The sequence below is a fragment of the Hydra vulgaris genome, chromosome 02, assembly GCF_038396675.1.
Source record: "Hydra vulgaris chromosome 02, alternate assembly HydraT2T_AEP".
Classification (NCBI taxonomy): Eukaryota; Metazoa; Cnidaria; class Hydrozoa; order Anthoathecata; family Hydridae; genus Hydra; species Hydra vulgaris.
This window is the reverse complement of record NC_088921.1, coordinates 10,248,382-10,270,689: the sequence shown is the minus strand read 5'-3', so window position 1 is coordinate 10,270,689 and position 22,308 is coordinate 10,248,382. Positions and strand designations below refer to the sequence as shown.

Genomic DNA, 22,308 nt, shown 5'->3' with positions numbered 1-22,308 from the left:
ATATTCTAGATTATTGTGGTGATAATTCATTATTATATATTTTTAATTTTTTCATCTTATATTGTTTGCAATTATAAATATTATATTTTTTCAATAGTACTGTCGCTAATTAGGCTAGAGCTGACGCCTAACCTGAAACCTCTGTGTTCTTAACCAGAGCTCTAACCACTGTGCCACGGCTACTTACTTAGTATAAATATATTTTTAATATATTTTTGATATTTTTATGGATTGTAATTTTAATTTTTTTTTTATAGCCTCACACAAATATTATATACAGCTTGTACAGTCAGAGAAATAAGTATTCAAACAAAAAATTTGATTGTGAAAAATAAACATTGTTTAAATATAAAAATATAATTACTTGAAGAAATGTATAATATTCAAAATTTTGTTTGGATTATTATTAAAAGTTAAAAAAATGCATTTACTCATACATCGTTACATTTAATTATTATTTAATTATTACATCGTTATATTTAAATTATTGTAATTTTTTTTTCAGTTTATTGAATTCATGGTTAAATTTGCTTTCATATTATTTATAAATTTTTATTTAAACTAATTTCTTTTTCTCAAATTATTTATCAAAGTTTTTTTTAAATAAAATTTTATTCGCATAATTATCTCTCATATTGTATCATATTTCAGATGCATAAGTTGATAACAGGGCTAGGTGCTAAAATTTGGTAAATATGTATATAAATACAAATAATTCAATTTAATTTAAATAACTTTTAATTAATCAATTTTTTTTTTGTTGTTTTTAATTTTAAATTATTGTTTTATTGCAGAGTTTTTCTCTTCCTCCATTTCTCCTATATAAGCCAAGCATTCCTTACAGATCAATTTATAAAATTTTTTCAACAAAATAATTTTTTATATCAGTATTATAATTTTTAATTTGCCAAAGGTTGACTTTAATGCTTGAACTTTGAAATATAGTATTCACAGTAAGCAATCTATTTTTATTGCCTTCAAAATTTTTTTAAAATTAAAAAAAAAATCTCTTAAAGATAATTGAATTTTTAGAAAACAACAGACTAGATGGTGACAATTTTTTTTTCTGACTTAAATCCAGTTTTTTCAGAAAAAAATTTAAAGGAAAAAATGTAGAATGATAAAAAAAAACAATTGTTGCCCCATCCCAAACTCTTAATTGATGTAGTGCCATCCTTAGTTAATATAATGACACTCTTATACTTTTTCTACCTAGATAGAAAGTCTATCTATATAATGAAGCCCTCATATCTACCTACTTCATACCTACTTCAGAATATTGTTATAGTGCTTAGCTAAATAATATATATGTAGAAATTCTCGGGTTTAGGTTGATTTTCATAGTTGATTTTCAAAGTTTTCATAGTTGTTTTAAAAAATTACTTGTGAATGCGTTGTTACTGCATCAAACAAAGTGTTAAACCTATTTTAATAGAAAAACCGTATTAAAAAAATTTTTTTAATGGGTCATTCTACAGAGTGCCAGATCAGGAAATCAGGGAAAAGTCAGGTAGTTTAGATGTCTGTAAAAAAGGTATAATCAAGTAATTTGAGTTAAGCTTTGGAAAAGTCACTGAGAAATTAGGGGTAATAGCTTTTAATCAAACTTATGTAAATTGTTAATTGTATACTTAATGTAAAATTAATATTTTAAACATGTATTATTGTTTATATTTTTGAAATAAAATTTTTCTAAAAGAATTCAAGTCTAATTTTGGTGAAGTTGTGTTTAGGTAACTTTAAATTAAGTCTGGAAAAACAGGTAGTATATCAGGGATTAATCAGGTAAAAATCAGAGAAATCCACCTTCGAACATTGTCAGACACCTTGTTTCATATGAAATTATTCACAAAAAATTTTTTTTTATGCTTATGCATCTCAGATTAAGATACAATAATTTCTCACAAAATTTCAACAAAATCTCAGATACTAAAATTTTAGCATAAAATTTACATGGGTTGTTGAGATATATAGATAAATACTGTTAGTTGTGGTTATTTGAAGAGAAAACAAAATAACTTATATATATATTATCCTGACAATGGTGTGAAAGATTTCCCTAAAATTTTGAACCAAAATAAATTTTTGTTTGAAAAATTCAAAAACACTACGCTTATAGTACTCAAAAACACTTTTCTTGATAGTTTCAAGAATTGCTTCATTTGTCGAATTTTATTCAAAATTATTGATTTTATTATATATTGACTTGTAAATCGTTTATTTATTGGAGCTAAAATGGAGGCTGTCACCTAAAATTTGTGGGGAAACTGTTGATTGTAAATATTTTTATTATTTAAAAAAAAAAAAAATAAACAAACGAATCTACAATTATTCTTTATCTTTACCAAAAAAAAATAGATGCTTGTTGTCTCTGTTATATTTGATCATAGTAAGCCCTCAAAAATAATGCGGTTTTTAGAATTTTGAAAAACTTGAATTTTTTTTCGAAGTAAATAAAGTGTTTTAAAAAAATTTTTTTTTTAATTAAAAACCTTGATATAGAGCAATTCCACGACCGTCACAGCGTGACAACTGTCTTTTTTTTTGTCTTAAGCTTTTAATATTTTAATATTAAAATAATATATAATATATATCTAATAATATATAATATATAAATAATAATAATGTATATGTAGAAATTTTCGGGTTTAGATTGATAAACTTATGTTTTCATAGTTCATGCTCATCTTTCAGTACTTTTTTTGTCTTTGTTTTAAAAGATTTTTTTTTGTTTTAAAAAATGTAACTGCATCAAACAAAGTGTTAAACCTATTTTAATAGCAAACATATAACAACCGTATAAAAAAAAATTGTTTTAATGGGTCATTCTACAGAATGCCAGATCAGGAAATTCAGGTAGTTTAGATCTCTGCAAAAAAGGTATAATCAAGTAATTTGAGTTAAGCTTTGGAAAAGTCACTGAGATATTAGGGATAATAGTTTTTAGTCAAACTTACATAAATTGTTTATTGTACACTTAATGTAAAATTTCATTTGGAAGATAATTTTATGAACTTTTCTTGATACTTTAAACGTGTTTATATTTATTATATTATTTTGTTTATATTTTTGAAATTAAAAATGTTTTTTGCTATTTACTTTAACTCATAATAAAACAAAAAACAAGAAAAAAAATTTGGGTGGATATATTAGCCTCTCATTCATGCAAGAAAGTATAAAACGTCACAGCATGACCAATATTTTCTCATTGTTTTTTAAGTTTTTAGATCAACACTGTGATTCAGCTAATATAGATGAACTGAATTATTAACTTGGCATTAAACAAAAAGTTTAGACATTACTCTTACAAGTTTTATAGCTAAATTACATTTTTAAAATTAAATTTCAAACAGGTGCACCTTTAATTAACTAGTGGTAAACGTCGCAATGTGACGTCACAACGTGATCAAGTATATTTGGGTAATTATAAACCAGGTAAATGGGCTGTTTTTAATAAATTTAAAACTTAGTAGAGAGGTATTAGACAAATATATAATTACATCTTCATAAAAATAGTACTTACATAGTAATCTTCAGAACATGCCCATACTATATCAGTGTCAAATTGCGTCCATATTATATTGCCATCCATATTATATAAACAACGTTTTAAAGGTTTTTGGTGATTTTATCTGAAGACGTAAGTTGTTTCACTAAATACTTGGCACTTGAATAGGGTCGCATTTCTATTTTCCCATTATTGTTGTTAATTAGGTTTGCTGCAAATATTCCTGGTATTGCAAGTGCTTTTGTAAATAACTCATCAATTTTAAATTTTTTTATTGTATTTATAATATCTTCCCAAGAAACAAAATAGACATTGAAATTAGTCTCGTTTTTAACAGCTTTATGAAAAGTTATGGCATGAGTTAATTATAAATTTTCTCTGGATTATTTTTTGCGTTGCTATTCTTTTAATGGTCCCACCAATAGCATATACCAATCCTTTCCCATGTGAAGCAGTAAAAAAGTTCCAGAATAATTTTAAATGATGCTGTTCTTTTAACCAGGGAATTGCTGATGCAATAAAATGATTTTTAAATTGATTACCCGGCTCGTTTGTTTAAATCTGTAGTATTTCAACACTTGATTTAATATGGTTAGATAATAAATTATGAACAAATACAATATAATAAAATAAAATACTTAAATCATCTGAAACTATGACAGATGTCGAGAGCGAATTTTGGTACTAAAATACAGCAGTAAACACAGTAACTTGCTTCTTGTACCAATGTGCTGACTGCACTTCATCTTGCCACAAAGTTGAAAAATTTTCAGCAAAATTCACTTGAAGGATCGCTGTGTCTGGATTACTTTGAAGTTGGATCTTAAGATCACCATGTCTTTGATTGTTTCTGTTTAATAAAATAATGTCAAAGAAATGAAGGTAAAGATTTTGAAAAGGTGCTGTAAAGATAATCAACTCTTCCCTTTTTTTAAATCTTTTTAATATATTTTTTTCCATTACCATCTGCAACTTTTTCCCATTGGTACCATGTAATGCATTTATTCTTGTCAATTTTATTCAAAGCATATAGATTATGAAACTTTACAGCATCTTTTCATGTTGTACACATACTTTTATAACAAATGTCTTTTTCACTATCACATACAATGCTAAGAGGAAATTCATGTGAATACAATAGAAAGTTTGAATTAAACTTGTGCAGGGCTTCAAGGATAAGAATTATATTTTGATGTCATTGACAACAACAAACGTTTCTTGACATCGAACTAGACAAAAGCACATGTGGTGGGCATAAACTAGCAAACTTTGATTTTCCAACTGATTCTTCAGGATAATTACCTTTAAAAACATAAGCATAAGCTTCATTAACATTCATATACAAATGACGTTTTTGCAGTTTTTTTCTTGTTCTTTAATCTCACCACAATGGTGTCTCTTTTACCGGGTGCATGACGGGATATATCATCACGCTGGTAAAAATCAAGAACCAATTTTACAGTTAAAGCATCTAAAACATTTTCACTAAGTATTTTTTCTGGACTAGGGGTTTCATTCATTTTTATTAAAAGTTTTTGTACAACTTTAGCCATCTTTCTGGGTAATTTTGGTAGTGCTGATTCAACTCTCTTAACAGCTTTTCCAAGAGTGCTTGCAGATTTATAAGAGGGTGATGTAACAGCTACGGATTTTGATTCTGCTATTTTTTGTCTGCTCTTTCTCTTTCAATGCCTTTCTTTTTCTCGTTGAGCCTCCGATTTAGCAAAACGTCTTTCTTTTCTCCTTTTTGAATCTTTTTCTTTAAATACATTTTCGCCAAATTTTTCTAACTGCCTTTCACGATACTTCCTTTGACGTTCAACATGAGTAAGAGGCATGTTAAACCCTTGAAAGATTAAAAAAAAAAAGCAACACAATAGTTATGGAGATGGACGTATTACATCCAAGGCTCTATGGAGTTACAACTATCCTTTAGAGAGGCTCTATGTATCCCAAAAGAGAGCCTCAAGGATAACTGAGCAAATGTTGCCTATTCAAAACATACCTATATTTCGTAGTTTTTGTAGAAAACGTCAAAAAAAGTTAACTGCACAATAATCTGGCCAATTAAAGTTGATAAAAACTCAATTGTGGTTTCAGTTTAGCAGTTTTAAATGTTGTTTTAAATTTTGTTAATAAATTGTCACACCGTGATGCCACGGCGTGACATAAAAAGATTCTAAAAATAACTTGGGCTAATTATTTTTTTAAACATGTTAGTATTTTTTTAGATGTACTAGATAGAGTTCTCATTGTGCTGGAATTTTGAAATCCTAAGTTTTATTGGTTGCCTTAGAAATAAAACTGTTGGTACCCTAATTGTCACAGCGTGACAGGTCATAGCGTGACAATAGTGGTAATAATATTTGATTAAAATAAATGGTTTTCTGAATTCGTCTGTAAATAAGTATTTTTTTATCATAAGTAGCAATGATTAGTGCAGCTAAAAACCTGATTGCAATGAACAAGACAGTTTTTGAATTTTTTATAGGTTCAATTGAACTTTGGCAATTAAAAATGATTTAAATTATCGCAAAAACGCCCATTTTTACCTTCTGTTTCAGCCCATATAATTTTTTATGATAGCGGCATACTATAACAAACTATATATTTTCTGAAAGAGGAGAAGTAGAGCTTTCTACTGATATATAGTATTATGTATATTGGCTTTGTTTAATTTTTTCATTTTTTGTGAGACGGTTGTGGAATTGCTCTATAGTGTTGTTTGGCAACTGTTTTACAACATATTTGGCCATCGACTTATGAACAATGCCCAGGAAAAGTGCAATTTCTTCCCCCACTGGGTTTGAAATTATAAGGTAGAAAAAAACAATTTTGCTTTTGTTAAATAAATGATAACTATGAAAATTTTAGCTCAAAAATATACTATGTAAATATGTAAAATATACAACATGGGTTGTTGTTGTCATTATTGAAATTTTGCTTATTCGTCATTTTTGTGGTTATTTGAGTAGACAACAAAGGAACTTTGACATATATTATCCTAATTAAAGTTTTAAAGATTTTGCTAAAATTTTGAACCTAAATAAATTTTTGCTTGAGGAATTCAAAAACAAGACTCTAAAAGTACACTACTCTTGATAGCCTCAAGAAATAGCTCATTTATCCAACTTTATTAAAAATTATTGACTTGTAAATTGTAAAGATCTAAAATTGTATTGTAAGTTGTAAATTGTAAAGTAGTTTGTAAATTGTAAAGTAATTTGTAAATTGTAAAGTAATTTGTAAATTGTAAAGTAATTTGTAAATTGTAAAGTAATTTGTAAATTGTAAAGTAATTTGTAAATTGTAAAGTAAATTGTAAATTGCAAAGTAAATTGTAATATAAAATATTGTACTAATTGTAAATTGTAAAGATCTAAAATGGAGGCTGTCACCTTAAATTCGTGGAAAAAATGTTGATTGTAAAAATGTTTATTATTCTTGAAAAAACAATATAGAAACAAACCTGTCCCTTATTTGTTGAATTAAAGTGTTGATAGTGGTACTAAATGCATTTACCTTCAACTGCTTCTTTTAATTTTTGTGAAAGTGGTTTTTGGTTTATTGTAAAAGATCTTTCTCTTTATTGTCCGCTTTTGAAAAAAGCCTGATTGAAAACAATAACTTAATCAGCAGCAGGCAATCAAATGTGCTTCATTTCATTCAAGTCTGTTGAGTTTCTTGATAAGCGACTTTATAAATTTCATCTCATCACCTAAGAAAGTGTTTTCTGATAGAATTAAGACGCTGACATTTTATTGCTTGAAGAGCTTTGAACCAAAAAGTAATCATAATGATGAATTTAAATGAATCCATTTATCCAGCGATTTTACTTCATTCAATAGATCAGCATTTAGACCAAGGTCACAAAGATTCTGCAAATATATAAAGATTTTCCTGGATTGCTTAACCAACAGCTTCACAACTTCATTGTATTCTTTTTTTGCATTTTTTTTATTAAAACCTCAATATAGTGTTATTAAACATATAAAGAGGACCAAGGGAGGTGCAACTTCTTTGCCCACAGGATTTAAAAAAAAAACAGAAAAAAAAACAAATACTTAATTACCAAATAAAATGTAAATAAAGTTACAATAACATTATTTTAAATGTTTTTTTATTTATTTATTTTTTGTAACCTTTTGCTTATATTATTTAAATTTAAATCAGATGTGTTGTATATACGAACTGATATTGTTGTGGGTGCAGAAATTATACATATAACATCAAAGCACCCAGAACTTATTATTTCTCATTGGCCAAAAAAAGTGTTTATGCCGATGCATGAATCTGACTTTAATATGAAGTTCACTTACATCTTCAGCAATCCCTATCCATCAAAATTCATCAAAAAAAAAAAAAAAAGAAGTATAGTTCATGTTTTTAATGTTAAATAAAATCTCTTTATTATTTTTTTATTTTGGAATAATTTGATGTATTCACTTTTTTTTTTCCTATAACTTATTTTGTTTGAGATAAAAAGATTAAAATGATGATTATTGTTGTTCCAGTAACTGTTCTATCATCTAAATATCTTCTCTTTTAAATGTGTTCGAGTTTGGTCAATTTCCTTTAAAAGTAACTTGTCTATTTTGGCTTTACAAAAAGAGTAGATTAACATCCAATTCTGTTTATTTTATAATTAACATCTAAAATCTGCCCATTAGTTACTTGTTTTAGACTTTCTTGACAAACTGCTATTTTAACAGTCGCACAAATACCATCACAGCAAGATTTGCCATAGCTGGTAGCAAAAAAATAGTCATTCAGGATTCAAATCAAAGTCTATAATGTGATGAGAAAAATTGATAAAGTTTTTAAGTCGCTTTGCACAGCCATCAGAAAAATACTTCCCACATGATACATCTAAAAGATTTTCTTTGGTATATCTAGTTAAATCTTCTTAAATGTTGTTTACAAACCATGTGTCATGATTAAATTTTCCTTAAACTTAAAAAAAAAAAATTTTTGTTTGAGAAATGTTTTTTTCTTAAGTTACTATTGTAAAAAGTGAACACTGACTTTTTGCTCCAGTGATAATCAAAAATTAAACATTTAAAAAACTGTTTTTATAAGATATTGTTGTTTATTTTTGTGGACTAATTATTGTGGACTAAATATTGTGTCTTTTTTCATCAATTGTTTTTTATCTTGTTTTATTAAATATTTAATTTTTTACTTCATTAAATATTTTATGCTTTGTTTCATCAAATATTATGAATCTGTAATAAAGTATATACATGTATTTATCTTTATTACATATAATACACTTGGAAATATTGTTATTGCTATGTTGTTGTATACTAAAATTAAATTTTCTAGGTTAGTGATGGTAGAGCATTGTATAATTTTGGAAACATTTACCATGCAAAAGGTAAACATTTAGAAAGAATCAGAAATCATGATCCTGGAGGTTATCCCATAGATGTTCAGCAGGCTTTGGAAAGAGCTATAGAGTTTTATGAGTAAAAATATTTATTTTTACAACTTTTTTTATTGGATCTTTATGTAAATTGTCTACCATGTTTATTATTTGGCTTACTGGTCACATGACTTGCATATTGGTTGTATTGATTTGGATATGAATTTATTTTGGAAACCTAACTATAAAGTTTAAAACAAAAACGTTTCAGTTTCAAATGCAGTAGAAAATAACTAATTTTTTTGTTATTTTTGCTTGTTCATTCTTTCTTTAGGACAAGAAAATGAATTAAAAAGTAATTACATACCTTGACTCATTTAATGTTTAAAACTGTCATTTAGTTACTAACCTGGGTAATTATATAATTAAGGGGTAAACAGATTTTATCTGTTGATCAACCTTGCACCCCTTATTCATCTATTAGGCTGGCGCAGATGTATTTTTAATAAATTGTTTCCAGTTTAGGATGTTGAATGCTGGATCTTATTGACTCAATGCATGGGTTTTGCTTGTGTCTCTGTTTTTATGACCAGGCAACTCATTCTATTATATCCTAATGAGGGTACAGTTCTAAAACTCAGTTTTATGGTTCTGAGGCCGGTTGGTAGTCAGGTTTCCCAAACTCTGTGGTAGCTCTCAGAGAGGCTGATTTTATTAACAGCTGAAAAATATCAAAATATTAACAGTGCCATGTTGCGCATGGATGGTGTCCCTGTTTGTACTTTTAATGTGGATTGTGGAGGCTACATTTGGAGCCCTTTGTTATGGCTTAGGGTTTATTAATAGTAATGAGGCAATTGCTTAGGCTATTAAACAGTGTTCTGAGTACCATCTTTGCTTTGAGTCAAGCTCTTCAACAAATTTAAAAATGAATAAAGTACCAAAAACCATAAAACACAAAAAACCATCATCATCACCAAGTTATCTAAACCTATCATTCACTAATATTCGTGGTCTTCGAAGTAACTTTTCTTCTTTTGAGTCTTATCTCTTGCAAAGTTCACAAGACCTACTTGCTCTTTGTGAGAACAATATGAGCTGTCTCGTCTTGTGATCTTTGTGTTGATAGTTATCTTCCTTTAATTCATAAAGACTCCAATAGTCACATGCTTGGCCTGGGCATTTACATTTGTAAGAACTTACCTATTTGTTGTGAAACTAGGTTTGAATCCACAGAATATTCTTTCATGTGCTTTCGTTTAGCACCACTTCACTCTATTCTGCCTTTCTCTTTGTTCTATATCGCTCTCCTTCATCTCAAGAATGCACTCTTTTTGATGTTATTTCTGATCATATTGACCAAGCCCTCTCTCTTTATCCATCAGCTAATATAGTTGTTGTTGGTGACTTTAATGATCACCACTCTGAATGGCTTGGCTCTAGTGTCAGTGATTCTGCAGCCATTAAAGTCAACAACTTTTGCCTTTCTCAATCCCTAACTAAAATAGTCAACTTTCCAACTCGCTTTCCAGACAACCCGAATCATTTACCTTCTCTACTCAACTTATGTCTTGTTTCTGATCCTAGTCAATGCTCAGTTTCTCCACATTTACCCTTAGTTGCTTCTGATCACAGTTTGATCTCTCTAAAACTAATATCTCATTCTTCTTCATCACCTGAATCCCCCTATTATTGTACCTCTTACAACTACCTTAAAGCTGACTGGAATTCTTTCCGTGATTTTCTTCCTTGGGTAGAAATCTTCCTGTCGACAAATGTGCTTCTTACATAACTTCGTGGATTCAGGCTGGCATGGAATCTTTTATTCCCTCTCAACAAGTCCAGGTCAAGCCTCACTCTCCTCCATGGTTTTCCTTACACTGTGCTACTGCCAGGGATGCGGAGTCCCAAAAGGACTCCGGCTTTATATCTCTACTTTTTCCAAGTCTGTAGTGTCCAGAAGCTCTGAACATGATTTTTGACTTATGATCTGCTATAAGAAATAAATTCATTTGATTTAATGACTTGAAACTTATTGTTTTTAAGCCCGCAGTCCTTGAGTCCTTGCCGCTATTATACTTAAGGACTCCGGGTTCAAAAATTTATCGTTCCTCTAACCTTAAAAGTCTTAATTTTTTTCCTATTAGTAGTCCATAAACTTATTTATGTTTTTAGAGCTCCTGAATACCAAAAACTAGGATAAAGTAATCTTTTTGCAACTTTCAAATCCGGAGTCCTTTTTGGGACTCTGCATCCCTGGCTGCTGCGATTGCCAATCGAAACCGTTACTTCGATATCTATCAGCAAAACAATACTCCAGAAAACAGACATCTGTTTATTACTGCTAGAAACCATTGTAAAATGGTTTTGTCTAACGCCAAAGCCCGCCATTCTCAGGTCATGAAATCTCGTATCTCATTTCAAAAATTAGGCTCTCGTGACTTCTGGAGAATCTTTAATAGTATTAATAATAAGGGCAAATCTTTAATTCCACCTCTCTTGTATGGTTCAGACATTGTCACCTCACCTAAGACAAAACTGAATTGTTTGCTAAAAACTTTTCATCAATATTATCTCTTGATTCCTCTAGTTGCGTTCTACCTGATATTGCCAACAAACAGGTTGATCCATTGCTTGACATTCGTATCACTCCAGCTTCTGTATCTTAAGTGATTTCCCACCTAGACTCTTCTACAGCTTGTGGCCCGGACAACGTATCTGTTATTGTCTTGCAGAAGTGTTCTCCGGAGCTGTCGTCTATACATTCAAAACTATTCAACAAGTGCTTATCAGAGTCTTGTTTTCCAGTCTGCTGGAAAGCAGCATTTGTTATCCCTATCTTCAAAAGTTCTGGAGGGCAAACTGATCCGTCTAACTACCGTCCCATTTGTCTTCTTCCTATCATAAGCAAGGTTTTTGAATATTTTATAAACAAACACTTAATTTCTCATCTTGAATTTAATAACTTACTTTCTGACCATCAATATGGATTTCGATCTTGTCGTTCTACAGCTGATTAGCTAACAGTAATAACCAATAGGTTTTATCGTGCATTAGATAAAGGTGGAGAGGTTAAGGCTATCGCTCTTGATATTTCTAAAGCTTATGATAAAGTTTAGCATGCTGGTCTTCTCCATAAGCTTTCTTCTTATTGTGTATCTGGCAACATCTTTAAGATTATTGAATCCTTTCTTTCCAATCGTAGTATAAAAGTTTTTCCATGGACAGCACTCTTCTTCTTATTCTGTAACCTCAGGGGTTTCTCAAGGTTCTATCCTTGGCTCTATACTCTTTTTAATTTACATTAACAATCTTCCAGATGTTCTCATATCTAAGGTGGCATTGTTTGCTGATGATATTACCATTTATTCTTGTCGTGATAATAAACCAACACTCTCTGATTGCTTGGAGGGGGGATTTGAGCTTGAAAAGGATCTTACTTCTGCTACAGTGGCTGGTGAACTTTAATACTGTAAAACTCGATTTTTTTCAGCCAATCGTTATCACAATAATTTAGATCTTCCTATATTAATGAATGGTGATGTACTCAATGAGTCATCTACGCTTTATCTCCTAGGATTAACTCTCACTTCCGATCTTTCTTGGAAACCATACATCAAATCAGTTGCAAAATTAGCATCTGCTAAGGTTGCATCTCTTTATTGAGCTCAACACTTTCTTACTTCGGATTGTATTCTCTACATTTATAAATCTCAAATCCGGCCTTTTTTGGAATACTGTTGCCATTTCTGGGGCGGATCTTCTAATGATGCCCTTTCTCTTTTAAGCAAGGTGCAAAAACGCATTGTAAACATAGTTGGACCTGCTCTTGCAGCCAACCTCTAACCATTATCTCATTGTCGTAATGTTGCTTCTCTTTCTCTTTCCTACTAATACTATAATAAGCACTGCTCTAAAGAGCTAGCGTCTCTAGTGCCATCTGCTAAAATTCAATCTCGTGTTACTTGTCATTTAATTAAGTCTCATCCTTTTTCTGTCTCTGTTCCAAAAACTTTTATTCATCTAGTTTTTTTCCTTGAACATCAGTTCTTTGGAATTCGCTTCCTTCATCTTGCTTTCCAGATTCATACAATTTGCAATCCTTTAAGTCGTCCATCAATCATTATCTTGCTCTACAATCTTCATCTTTTCTCTTCCAGTAACTTCCAACTTTAATTAGTGGTTGCTTGCAGCCTTGTTGGAAGCAAAGATGTTTAAAAAAAAACAAAAAAAAAACCAAACATTTGATTTAATAAAATGAATTAAAACTTATTATATAACTCTTTTTAAATAAATTAAAATTTTATTAAAATTATTATTTTAAAGTTTTATTAAAATTATTATAATATTGTTGCACAATATAAATAATTAAATAAATCGCTTACCATACCACCGGTAAAAAGCACAATAAATTAAAATTCAAATAAAAATGCCAGAAACAAAACTGAAACAACTAAAGTGTGCAAACAAAAAATACTAATACAATTTCACCTAAGACTATTTAAACCACATAGGTACTGCCAGCACCAATGAACTAAAAACAATCAAATATACCATATTAAAAACCCTTTTAAAATTAAATAAAATGCAATAGAGTCTTCAAAAAACTTTAATGCTGTCATAGATAATTCATTCGAATTTTGTTAACCAATCTTAAGTGTAAGAAAATGAAACAACCCGCGCAAATTAAATTCATAACCAAAAAATCAAATAATATATGAAAGTAGAAAAAAATATATATATATCGCCTACAAAAATGTAAAGATTTTAACATGTAGTGAAGGATATAAGAAAATCTCCGAACAATAATAAAAGACAAAAATTGTGCATGTGAAAATTAAAACAAAGCTGAGTAATAAATTTAAGAGAATACAGCATAAGAGTTCTTTGATAATGGAATATGAAAATCAGCGGATAAACAATATATTAAAGAATATTATATTATAAGATTAAATAAATACTAAAATAAGAGCAGATAAGTTTTAGCCAAATAAGTGGTTAAAAGATTATTTTTGAGTGATATAACAATAATATGTCGTGATATATATATATATATATATATATATATATATATATATATATATATATATATATATATATATATATATATATATATATATATATATATATATATATATGTATATATAAATATATATATATATATATATATATATATATATATATATATATGTATATATATATATGTATATGTATATATATATATATATATATATATATATATATATATATATATATATATATATATATATATATATATATATATATATATAAGCTTATATATATATATATATATATATATATATATATATAATATTTATGTATATATATATATATATTTTAATATTGCAAAATGGAAAAATATAATATATTTTGCCATTTTGCAATTAATTTTTATGTAGAAGAATGTTTTTATATATAACCTAAAATAAAACAAACCAAACTTTTTTAATAAAAAACATGATAAGTAAACGCTTTAAAAGTTTAACTTATATTTATTTTATTGTAAAAATAAAACTAATATTAGTACTATAAATATTCTACAAATAAAATTAGGGGAGAGGGGTAGAATTCTTAAAAAGTATAGACTGGTTCCTTGAAAAAAAAGGTCCTCAAAACTAAAATTTACCTGACTAAATTGTGTCAAATAAACCCCTCTCCCCCATCCACCAAACCCTCTTCCCCCTCCCCCTCCCCCCCTCCCTCCTCTAAAATTGCCTCTGTATGTAAATTTAAAAGTTATACTGATATTTGTTAAAAACAAGTTTTGCTAATAAAATTTTAAAACTGAATATACTTATTATTATTTATTTTTGGGGGAGATTTGGTAAGAAATTTATTTAGTAAGAAATAGTATATATTTAAATGAAAATAAATATAAAACAAAGTAGAAAAGTGGAAATAATGGCAAAACAACATGTTTTTTGTTAATATCTCAATAAATAAATTGTTTTGGTAATTTTAAAAAACTCATAACTTACTTTCTATTATTTATTTACAAAATAAACATAACTTGTTTCGACATTGGGAATCCCTTTAATGTTTTTTTTTTTAATTATTTTTTAAATGTTTGATTTTTCATAACTATCTGATTTTTTTTTCTTTGTTTTCATGTTTTTATATACATTTTTTATTGTTTTTTATTGCATGTATACTTTTTTAATACTCATCTGATTGTAAGTGTTAAAGCTAGTAACTTATACTCTAGAGGCTGCTAGTGGCAAGAGAGTTTAATGAAAAGGCTGCCGAAAGGCGTGCATTTAGTAACCTTGGTAATGCTCATGTTTTTCTTGGAGAATTTGAAATAGCTGTAGAATATTACAAGTAAGAAAATTTTAAACAAAATTTAACTTTTCAGAGGACAGTATAAATTTTATTTCAACATTTCAATTGTTTTTTACTTGTATTTGTCTTATAATATATACTTTATTTGATCATCTTTAACCAAAGAAAAGCTGTAGATCCTTTTATTTTGCAAACTTTTTTTTTCCACAACACTTTTAAAAAGTTAGTTTATTACTTTGTTAGCTTTCAGGCTTTTTTTTTTTTTTATAGGCTTTTTTTTAGGCCTAAGTTTTTATTTTTTTATCTAGTTTCCAGCATTCAGGCTTTTTTTTCAGCTTCCATCTTTCAGGTTTTTTTCTTTTTAGCTTCCATCTTTCAGGTTGTTTTTTTTATATGTTTATAAAACTTCTTATAATTTAGGCTTTTTTAAATTTTTTTAAATTAAAAAAAATAGTTTCCAGCTCTCAGGTTTTTTATTTTTTTTAGTTTCCAGCTTTCAGACTTTTTTTTTCAGCTTCCATCTTTCAGGCTTTTTTTGTCCAACTTCAATCTTTCAGGTTGTTTTTTTTTCCAAGGTTCAAAATTTTTTTCCACATTCCAGATTTTTTTTTTTCAGCTTCCAGTTTTAAGGTTGTTTTTTTTGCCTTGCAACTTTTAGGGATTTTTTTTTCTAGCTTCCAGCTTTCAGGTTGTTTTTTTGTTTGTTTGTTCTTAGCTTTTTTTTTTCCAGCTTTCATCTTTTAAGGGTTTTTTCTTCAAGTTTTATTTTTTTAGCTTAAAGCTATCAGATTGTTTTTTTTCAGCTTCCAGTTTTCAGAGATTTTTTTTTCAAGCTTCCAGCTCTCTGCTTTTTTTTTTTCCTGCTCTTTGTTTTTTGGTTTTTATTCCCCCCCCCCCCCCCACCTTCCAGCTTTCAGACATTTTTTTTCTAGCTGCCAGCTCTTAAGCCTTTTTTTTTCTAGTTTCCAGCTCTCAAGGATTTTTATTTCCAGCAACTAGCTTGCATACTTTTTTTTTTCTTTTTTTCAGCTTTAATTTTTTTTTCAGCTTCCATCTTCAGGCTTTTTTTCCAGCATCCAGGTTTCAGGGATTTTTTTTTTTTACATCTTCCAGCTCTCAGTTGATAAAGTTATAGCTGTGACATTGCTGAGCAAACATGCATAACAATAGAAACTTTCTTTAAGTGAATTTTATGTATCCATTTTGCTTTTATTGAAAGTTATTATAATATAGCTAATTAAATTTATTTAAAAAGATTTATTTATTAACTAAGATAATAATATAATAATATAAAAATTATATATAATAAATAATAATATAATAAATAAGAAATAATTTTTCTGAAGCATCTGAACTTTAAAATTTTTTATAAGACAACAATTATGTCAAACCAATCTTCTGAGACAAGCAGATGCAGGTCTTCCATTCGTTTAGTTATTGTTAGAAACAACTATTTTTTTCTGGTCACAGAGTGTTGCTAATGCCTGGTTTATACGCGTTGATTTCTTATGCCCAATCTTTTCCACAAAAGAAAATCTTTTTGTGAGTCTTTAATGTTGTCTTTATATATGTTGCGTAAAGACCTACGTTTTTTTTTTAATGGAGATAAGATGGGTTTTTGATTTCATTTTAGGGCATCAAATACCTACAAGGTAAGAGGACTCTGTCAGTTCTAATATTTGCTTTTTCTAATATTTTCAAAACAAAAACAAATGTATTATTTATTTTTAAATATATTTTCTCTAATAAAGTGAATTTTTTTTTTATAAAACATAATAAAACAATTTTCTAAAAAAAATATTTTTTCCAGAAAAACAAGAGAATTAGCAGTTGAACTTCAAGACTAAGCTATTCATGCCCAGGTTGATTTTTATTGCTGCTGTAATAAAACTAAATTGTTGATTTTTCTTGTTTTTATATATTTTTGTGTGTGTGTATACATATATATATATATATATATATATATATATATATATATATATATATATATATATATATATATATATATATATATATATATATATACACACACACGCGCACACATTTATTATATTGAGTTAAGAAAAATAATATTAGCAATAAATAAATTATTTATAATCAATTATATATATATATATATATATATATATATATATATATATATATATATATATATATATATATACAGTGTTGTATCCATTACTTTAGATTTCTTAATGATTACTTTCTCCATTACTTTTTACTGGTGCAGTAGTGATTACTTCTCCATTACTTTTGGCATGTAATTTTTACTTTCCCATTACTATTCGCTGAAAGAAAAAAAAATGAAAAAAATGGAAAATAATTAAGACAATTATAAAAGAATTAAAACAATTATGAATTATAATACGTAATACATATACTATTCTAGCATCTATAGCTGTGCCATATAATATAAACAACATTTTCTGTTGCTTTAAGCATAGCAGATAAAATAAATTCAAAAGAGGCAAATACGCTCTTAGTATGCCATGACCCATCTTCTTTATCACAACCACTCAATTAAACTGTCATTGCTATAATATTTAATTACTAAATATATTTAAATACTTTATATAGCTTAAGCTATCACAATGTTAATGTAAACCAAATGGTCTTTGAATCAAGATTATTGATGATGACATGAGGAATATATTAAGCAGAGTTAGGATTTCAAAAATTGGGGACAAAACAAAAGTAATGGGTAATTAAATATCACCATTAGTCATTACTTTATAAAATAAGTAATGATTACATTTTCCATTACTTGCCACAAACCAAGTAATCATTACTTTCCATTACTTTGGAAAAGGTAATCATTACTGTAATCATTACTATACAACACTATATATATATCTTCTATATATACAAAAGGCAATGTGTGTGTGTGTGTTTGTTTGTTTGTTTGTTGTCTATAGAAATCCAAACCGCCAGACCGATCTCGATGAAATTTGGCATGTGGGTAGTCCTCGAGGGGGAGAAGGTTCTTAGCTGGGTTTTGACCCCGTACCCCGATCCCTGGGGTCAAGGGGGCCCAAAAATTGGCCCCCCTGACCCCGGGGTCAGGGGGGACCATTTATTGGGCCGATTTTTTAGGCCCATTTTTGGGCCCATTTTTGTGTACAGATATCAAGTAAGCCAGTTTAAATATTGGCCCGGGCAACGCCGGGTAACTCCAGCTATATATATAAAGGGCAATGTGTGTTTGTTTGTTTGTCTTCTCTTCTATATATATAAAGGGCAATGTGTGTGTGTGTTTGTTTGTTTGTTTGTTCTGTATAGAAATCCAAACCGCCCGACCGATCTCGATGAAATTTGGCATGGGGGTAGTCCTCGAGGAGGAGAAGGTTCTTAGCTGGGTTTTGACCCCGTACCCCAACTCTGATCCCGGGGTCAAGGGGGCCCAAAAATGGGCCCCCTGACCCCGGGATCAGAGGGGACCATTTTTTGGGCCCATTTTTGTGTACAGATATCAGGTAAGCCAGTTTAAATATTGGCCCGGGCAACGCCGGGTAACTCATGCTAGTATATATATATTTATATATATATATATATATATATATATATATATATATATATATATATATATATATATATATATATATATATATATATGGGCAATTCCATGGCAGAAAATGAAAAAGTAGACATGTTATTATCTTTTTTGTCAACTTTTAGCAAATGATTATTGATGAATTAATCTAAGTAATTTTTATGCTTCCTAAAGTTACGGTTTTTCTCATTGTCGCATGATAGAAAAAGTATCGATGTAAAAGCTTATTTTAACCATGAATTTATTTGCATAATTGGAATTAATTTAGCATGAAAATGAAGCTAACATAGTGAAATTAATGTTGATCAAATTATATACTTTATAAAATACATATTTCAAGAAAATAACGAAAGAACTTTTGCAATTTTCATGAAATGTAAGTTAACAAAAACATGATAAAGTTTTTTCTAAAATTAAAAATTAGAAAACTTAAGTTTTTACCAAAGCTTTAATTAACTCATCGTTGTCTGTTTGTTTGTTTGTTTGTTTGTTTGTCTGTCTGTCTGTTTGTTTGACTGTGAGCATCAAATCTTCAATCAGTTTTTGAGTCACCTCCTGATGATAGATTTTCTTCAAATTTTGCATACATACTCTTGCTTGATGACAAAACAATATTCAATACTTAGTTTTGTAATAAGTCAATTACTTTAGTTAATATTAATTAAGTTTGTTTTTTATATAGATAAATGAGTAATATTTTTAAAAATAAATATAATGATTGTTTTCATACTTATATGTTTGTTTAGCATATTTGGATAATGCGTTGACTTCGTAAATGGAATGTCTGTGTTTCGAGACCCGCATCTTCCTGAACTGTTTTATTTTTTTACAAACACATACAGCTGAATGTTAATAGAATGAAACAGTTATATCAGAAAAAATTGAACAATTTGTGTTTCAATAACATATAAAAGAATTGGGTTTTAAAAATTCGTTTTTAAATTTACTTGTTTAAAAATATATGCAAAAGAATATTCAATGTTACATTTTTACATTTAAAGTTTTGAATGATGATGCTTAGCTAAAGCAAATTTTTATTTTAAATTTCTGTTATGTGAATTAAAACTACATGCATTTACTAAAGTTCTCGCGCTTTTTTGATTCGCAGAACTTAGACCTAAAAGTTAAAGCAATTTTTTTACCTTGTTTTCCATGTAACATAAGTTGGGTGGCATTTTCAGCTATAAGTTCACCCTCTTTGACCAGACTCAAGCAACTTTTTAGCTTAGATTATTCTTTAGACAGCTTTCAAACAAAATAGCTAAAAGTTTGATTTACAGTTTAAATAGGCAAATATTTGATAAAGTTGTTGCGCATGTTGATGTAGTCTGAATGTTGAAAATAAAGTATTGAAAGTTTTTTTACCAGTCTCATTTTTTTTACCAGTCTCACTTTTTTTTACCAGTCTCATTTTTTTTACCAGTCTCACTTTTTTTACCAGTCTCACTTTTTTTACCAGTCTCATTCTACTATTATATAAGGATTTTTAAGGAGCATACTGTTTGTTAATGCAGTAACAGTATACTTGTAATTTTTATATATTTATATATTGTTTTTCTTTTGTATATATTTCTTTGTATTTATTATTTTTGTGTTTTTCCTGCGCAAAATATGATTGTTGTGTGAATAACGAATTGATAGCAATGAAAGCTAATTTTAACTGTAAAAGTTTTTGTAAAGTTTGTGGTGTGGTGTATTTCTAAAGATGTTAAAGATTTTGTTGAGTTTAATGTTGGAATAAACATGGGTATAATCTTTCTGCTTTGAGGTAAAGTTGAAAACTACTGTCATTAAGGTTAAAGTTTACGTTGAGTAGAAATATTAAGATTATTACTTTTTTGTTTAGATAATGTTCAAGTCTTTATATTTTCTTAGTCCTTGACAGTTTAAATATTTTAAAGTAATTTTTAAATAGTCAAAAAATAATCTCTATAAAGTCTAAAAAAATTGTAGAGTTCTGGAAAAGATGTAATTTATTGACAAGCTTGCATACTTCTGTTCTTGGCTCCCATGATTGCATTAAGCAAACTGGTAAATTTTTAAATCCCGAGTTGGTTTTATATTAAATGTGAAATGTTATTGTTTGAAGTTTCATTTTTTCAGATTTTAAAGGTAAGGTAAACATAGGTTAAAGGTAATATAAGATATTTCTTAAATAAAAAGTGAAGATTATGTAAATATAAAGTATAGATATCTTTGTAGTGCCAATTATTCTTTTTGTAATACTTTTTGTCAGATATTCAATAGTACGGAAAAAAGTCTAAAATAATTTGAAAATTTTTTTTAGGGTTGTTACAGCTTAGGAAATACATACACACTCCTGAAAAAATAAGAATTAGCAATTGAATACCATCTTTTGCATTTGCAATTTGCACAAGAATTAAATGAGAGGTAAGTTATATAGTATATATACATACACACATATATATATATATATATTTATATATATATATTTATATATATACACACACACACACACTCACAAACACTCACACACATATATATGTATATATATATATATATATATATATATATATATATATATATATATATATATATATATATATATATATATATATATATATATATATGTATTTATTTATGTTACCCACCAAGGCACAGTGGGCTAGACAGTGGACATTGCTCAAAAATCAATGTTACCAAAATAAATTTAAGTTAGTAGTTATTGAAAGCCAAATAAATTTCTAGTTAATTAAAAAAAAAAAATAATTCAAAAGCATGATTTGTTTAGGAAATATATTAGTTTGAATAACGTAAATTCGTTGCAAAAGATATGTTGTAATAGGTAAAAATGATAAATAAAAATCATTTTCGGCAATATATAAGAAAAAATGTCACTATATAAATAATGCTAATGTGATAATTGTATGTAAAAACATTCTTAGACTGTAGTTTATTTTACATATTATATCTAATAAAACAACTAAAGTTTAGTAAAAGTTTAGTGTTGTTTAACTAATTTTTAATCAAAAAAAATAATTTATTTAAGTTGGCACTAGTAAACACATTGAAGAGTATGTTAAACACATTGAAGAGTATTTTAAAGTAGGAAAACTTGTTAAAAAACTTTTTAAATAGCTATAATCATAAATAAACAAATCAAAAAAAAACTTTTTCAACTGCTGGTTTTAATATATTGCCTAGTCGGAAACATCTCAGAAGAAAGCAGTCTGAAGTAACACCAATTATTTTGAATTATCTTGAGCTTTATTCTTGTGTTTACTTCAGTCTATTTCAGGCTATTAAACTGATGATGCAAAGGATATTGGAAAATATTTTTTTAGATATAAACATTAAAAATATACTAATGAAAATAAAGTTTGGACTTGATTGAAGTGGAAGTCATTAAGTATTTAATTAAAAAGATAATGTTAACACTAGCAATATCATACTGACAATGTTTTGTCCATGTTCACTTGAAACAGAAACAGGTTTGTTAATATGGTTGCAAAAGTCATAAAATGCTTAATCACAAAGAGCTGAGTCTTCAAATGGGAAAAAAATCAAGAAAAACTCCTCAATCATTGTCTGTCTTTAATTCTGATATTAAAGAGTTAAAAA

At 28.0% G+C, this 22,308-nt stretch overlaps 1 protein-coding gene across 1 annotated transcript in view; it reads left to right on the top strand.

Moving 5' to 3' along the window:
- LOC136075826 (G-protein-signaling modulator 2-like) overlaps positions 1 to 22,081 on the top strand; it is a 28,731-nt gene extending 6,650 nt beyond the window's left edge. Inside the window, 6 exon segments of the mRNA XM_065789264.1 lie at positions 8,834 to 8,976; positions 9,620 to 9,707; positions 15,100 to 15,215; positions 16,987 to 17,038; positions 21,014 to 21,117; positions 21,976 to 22,081. Coding sequence (XP_065645336.1) covers positions 8,834 to 8,976; positions 9,620 to 9,707; positions 15,100 to 15,215; positions 16,987 to 17,038; positions 21,014 to 21,117; positions 21,976 to 22,081 — 609 coding nt within the window.
- Positions 22,082 to 22,308: the final 227 nt, after the last annotated feature.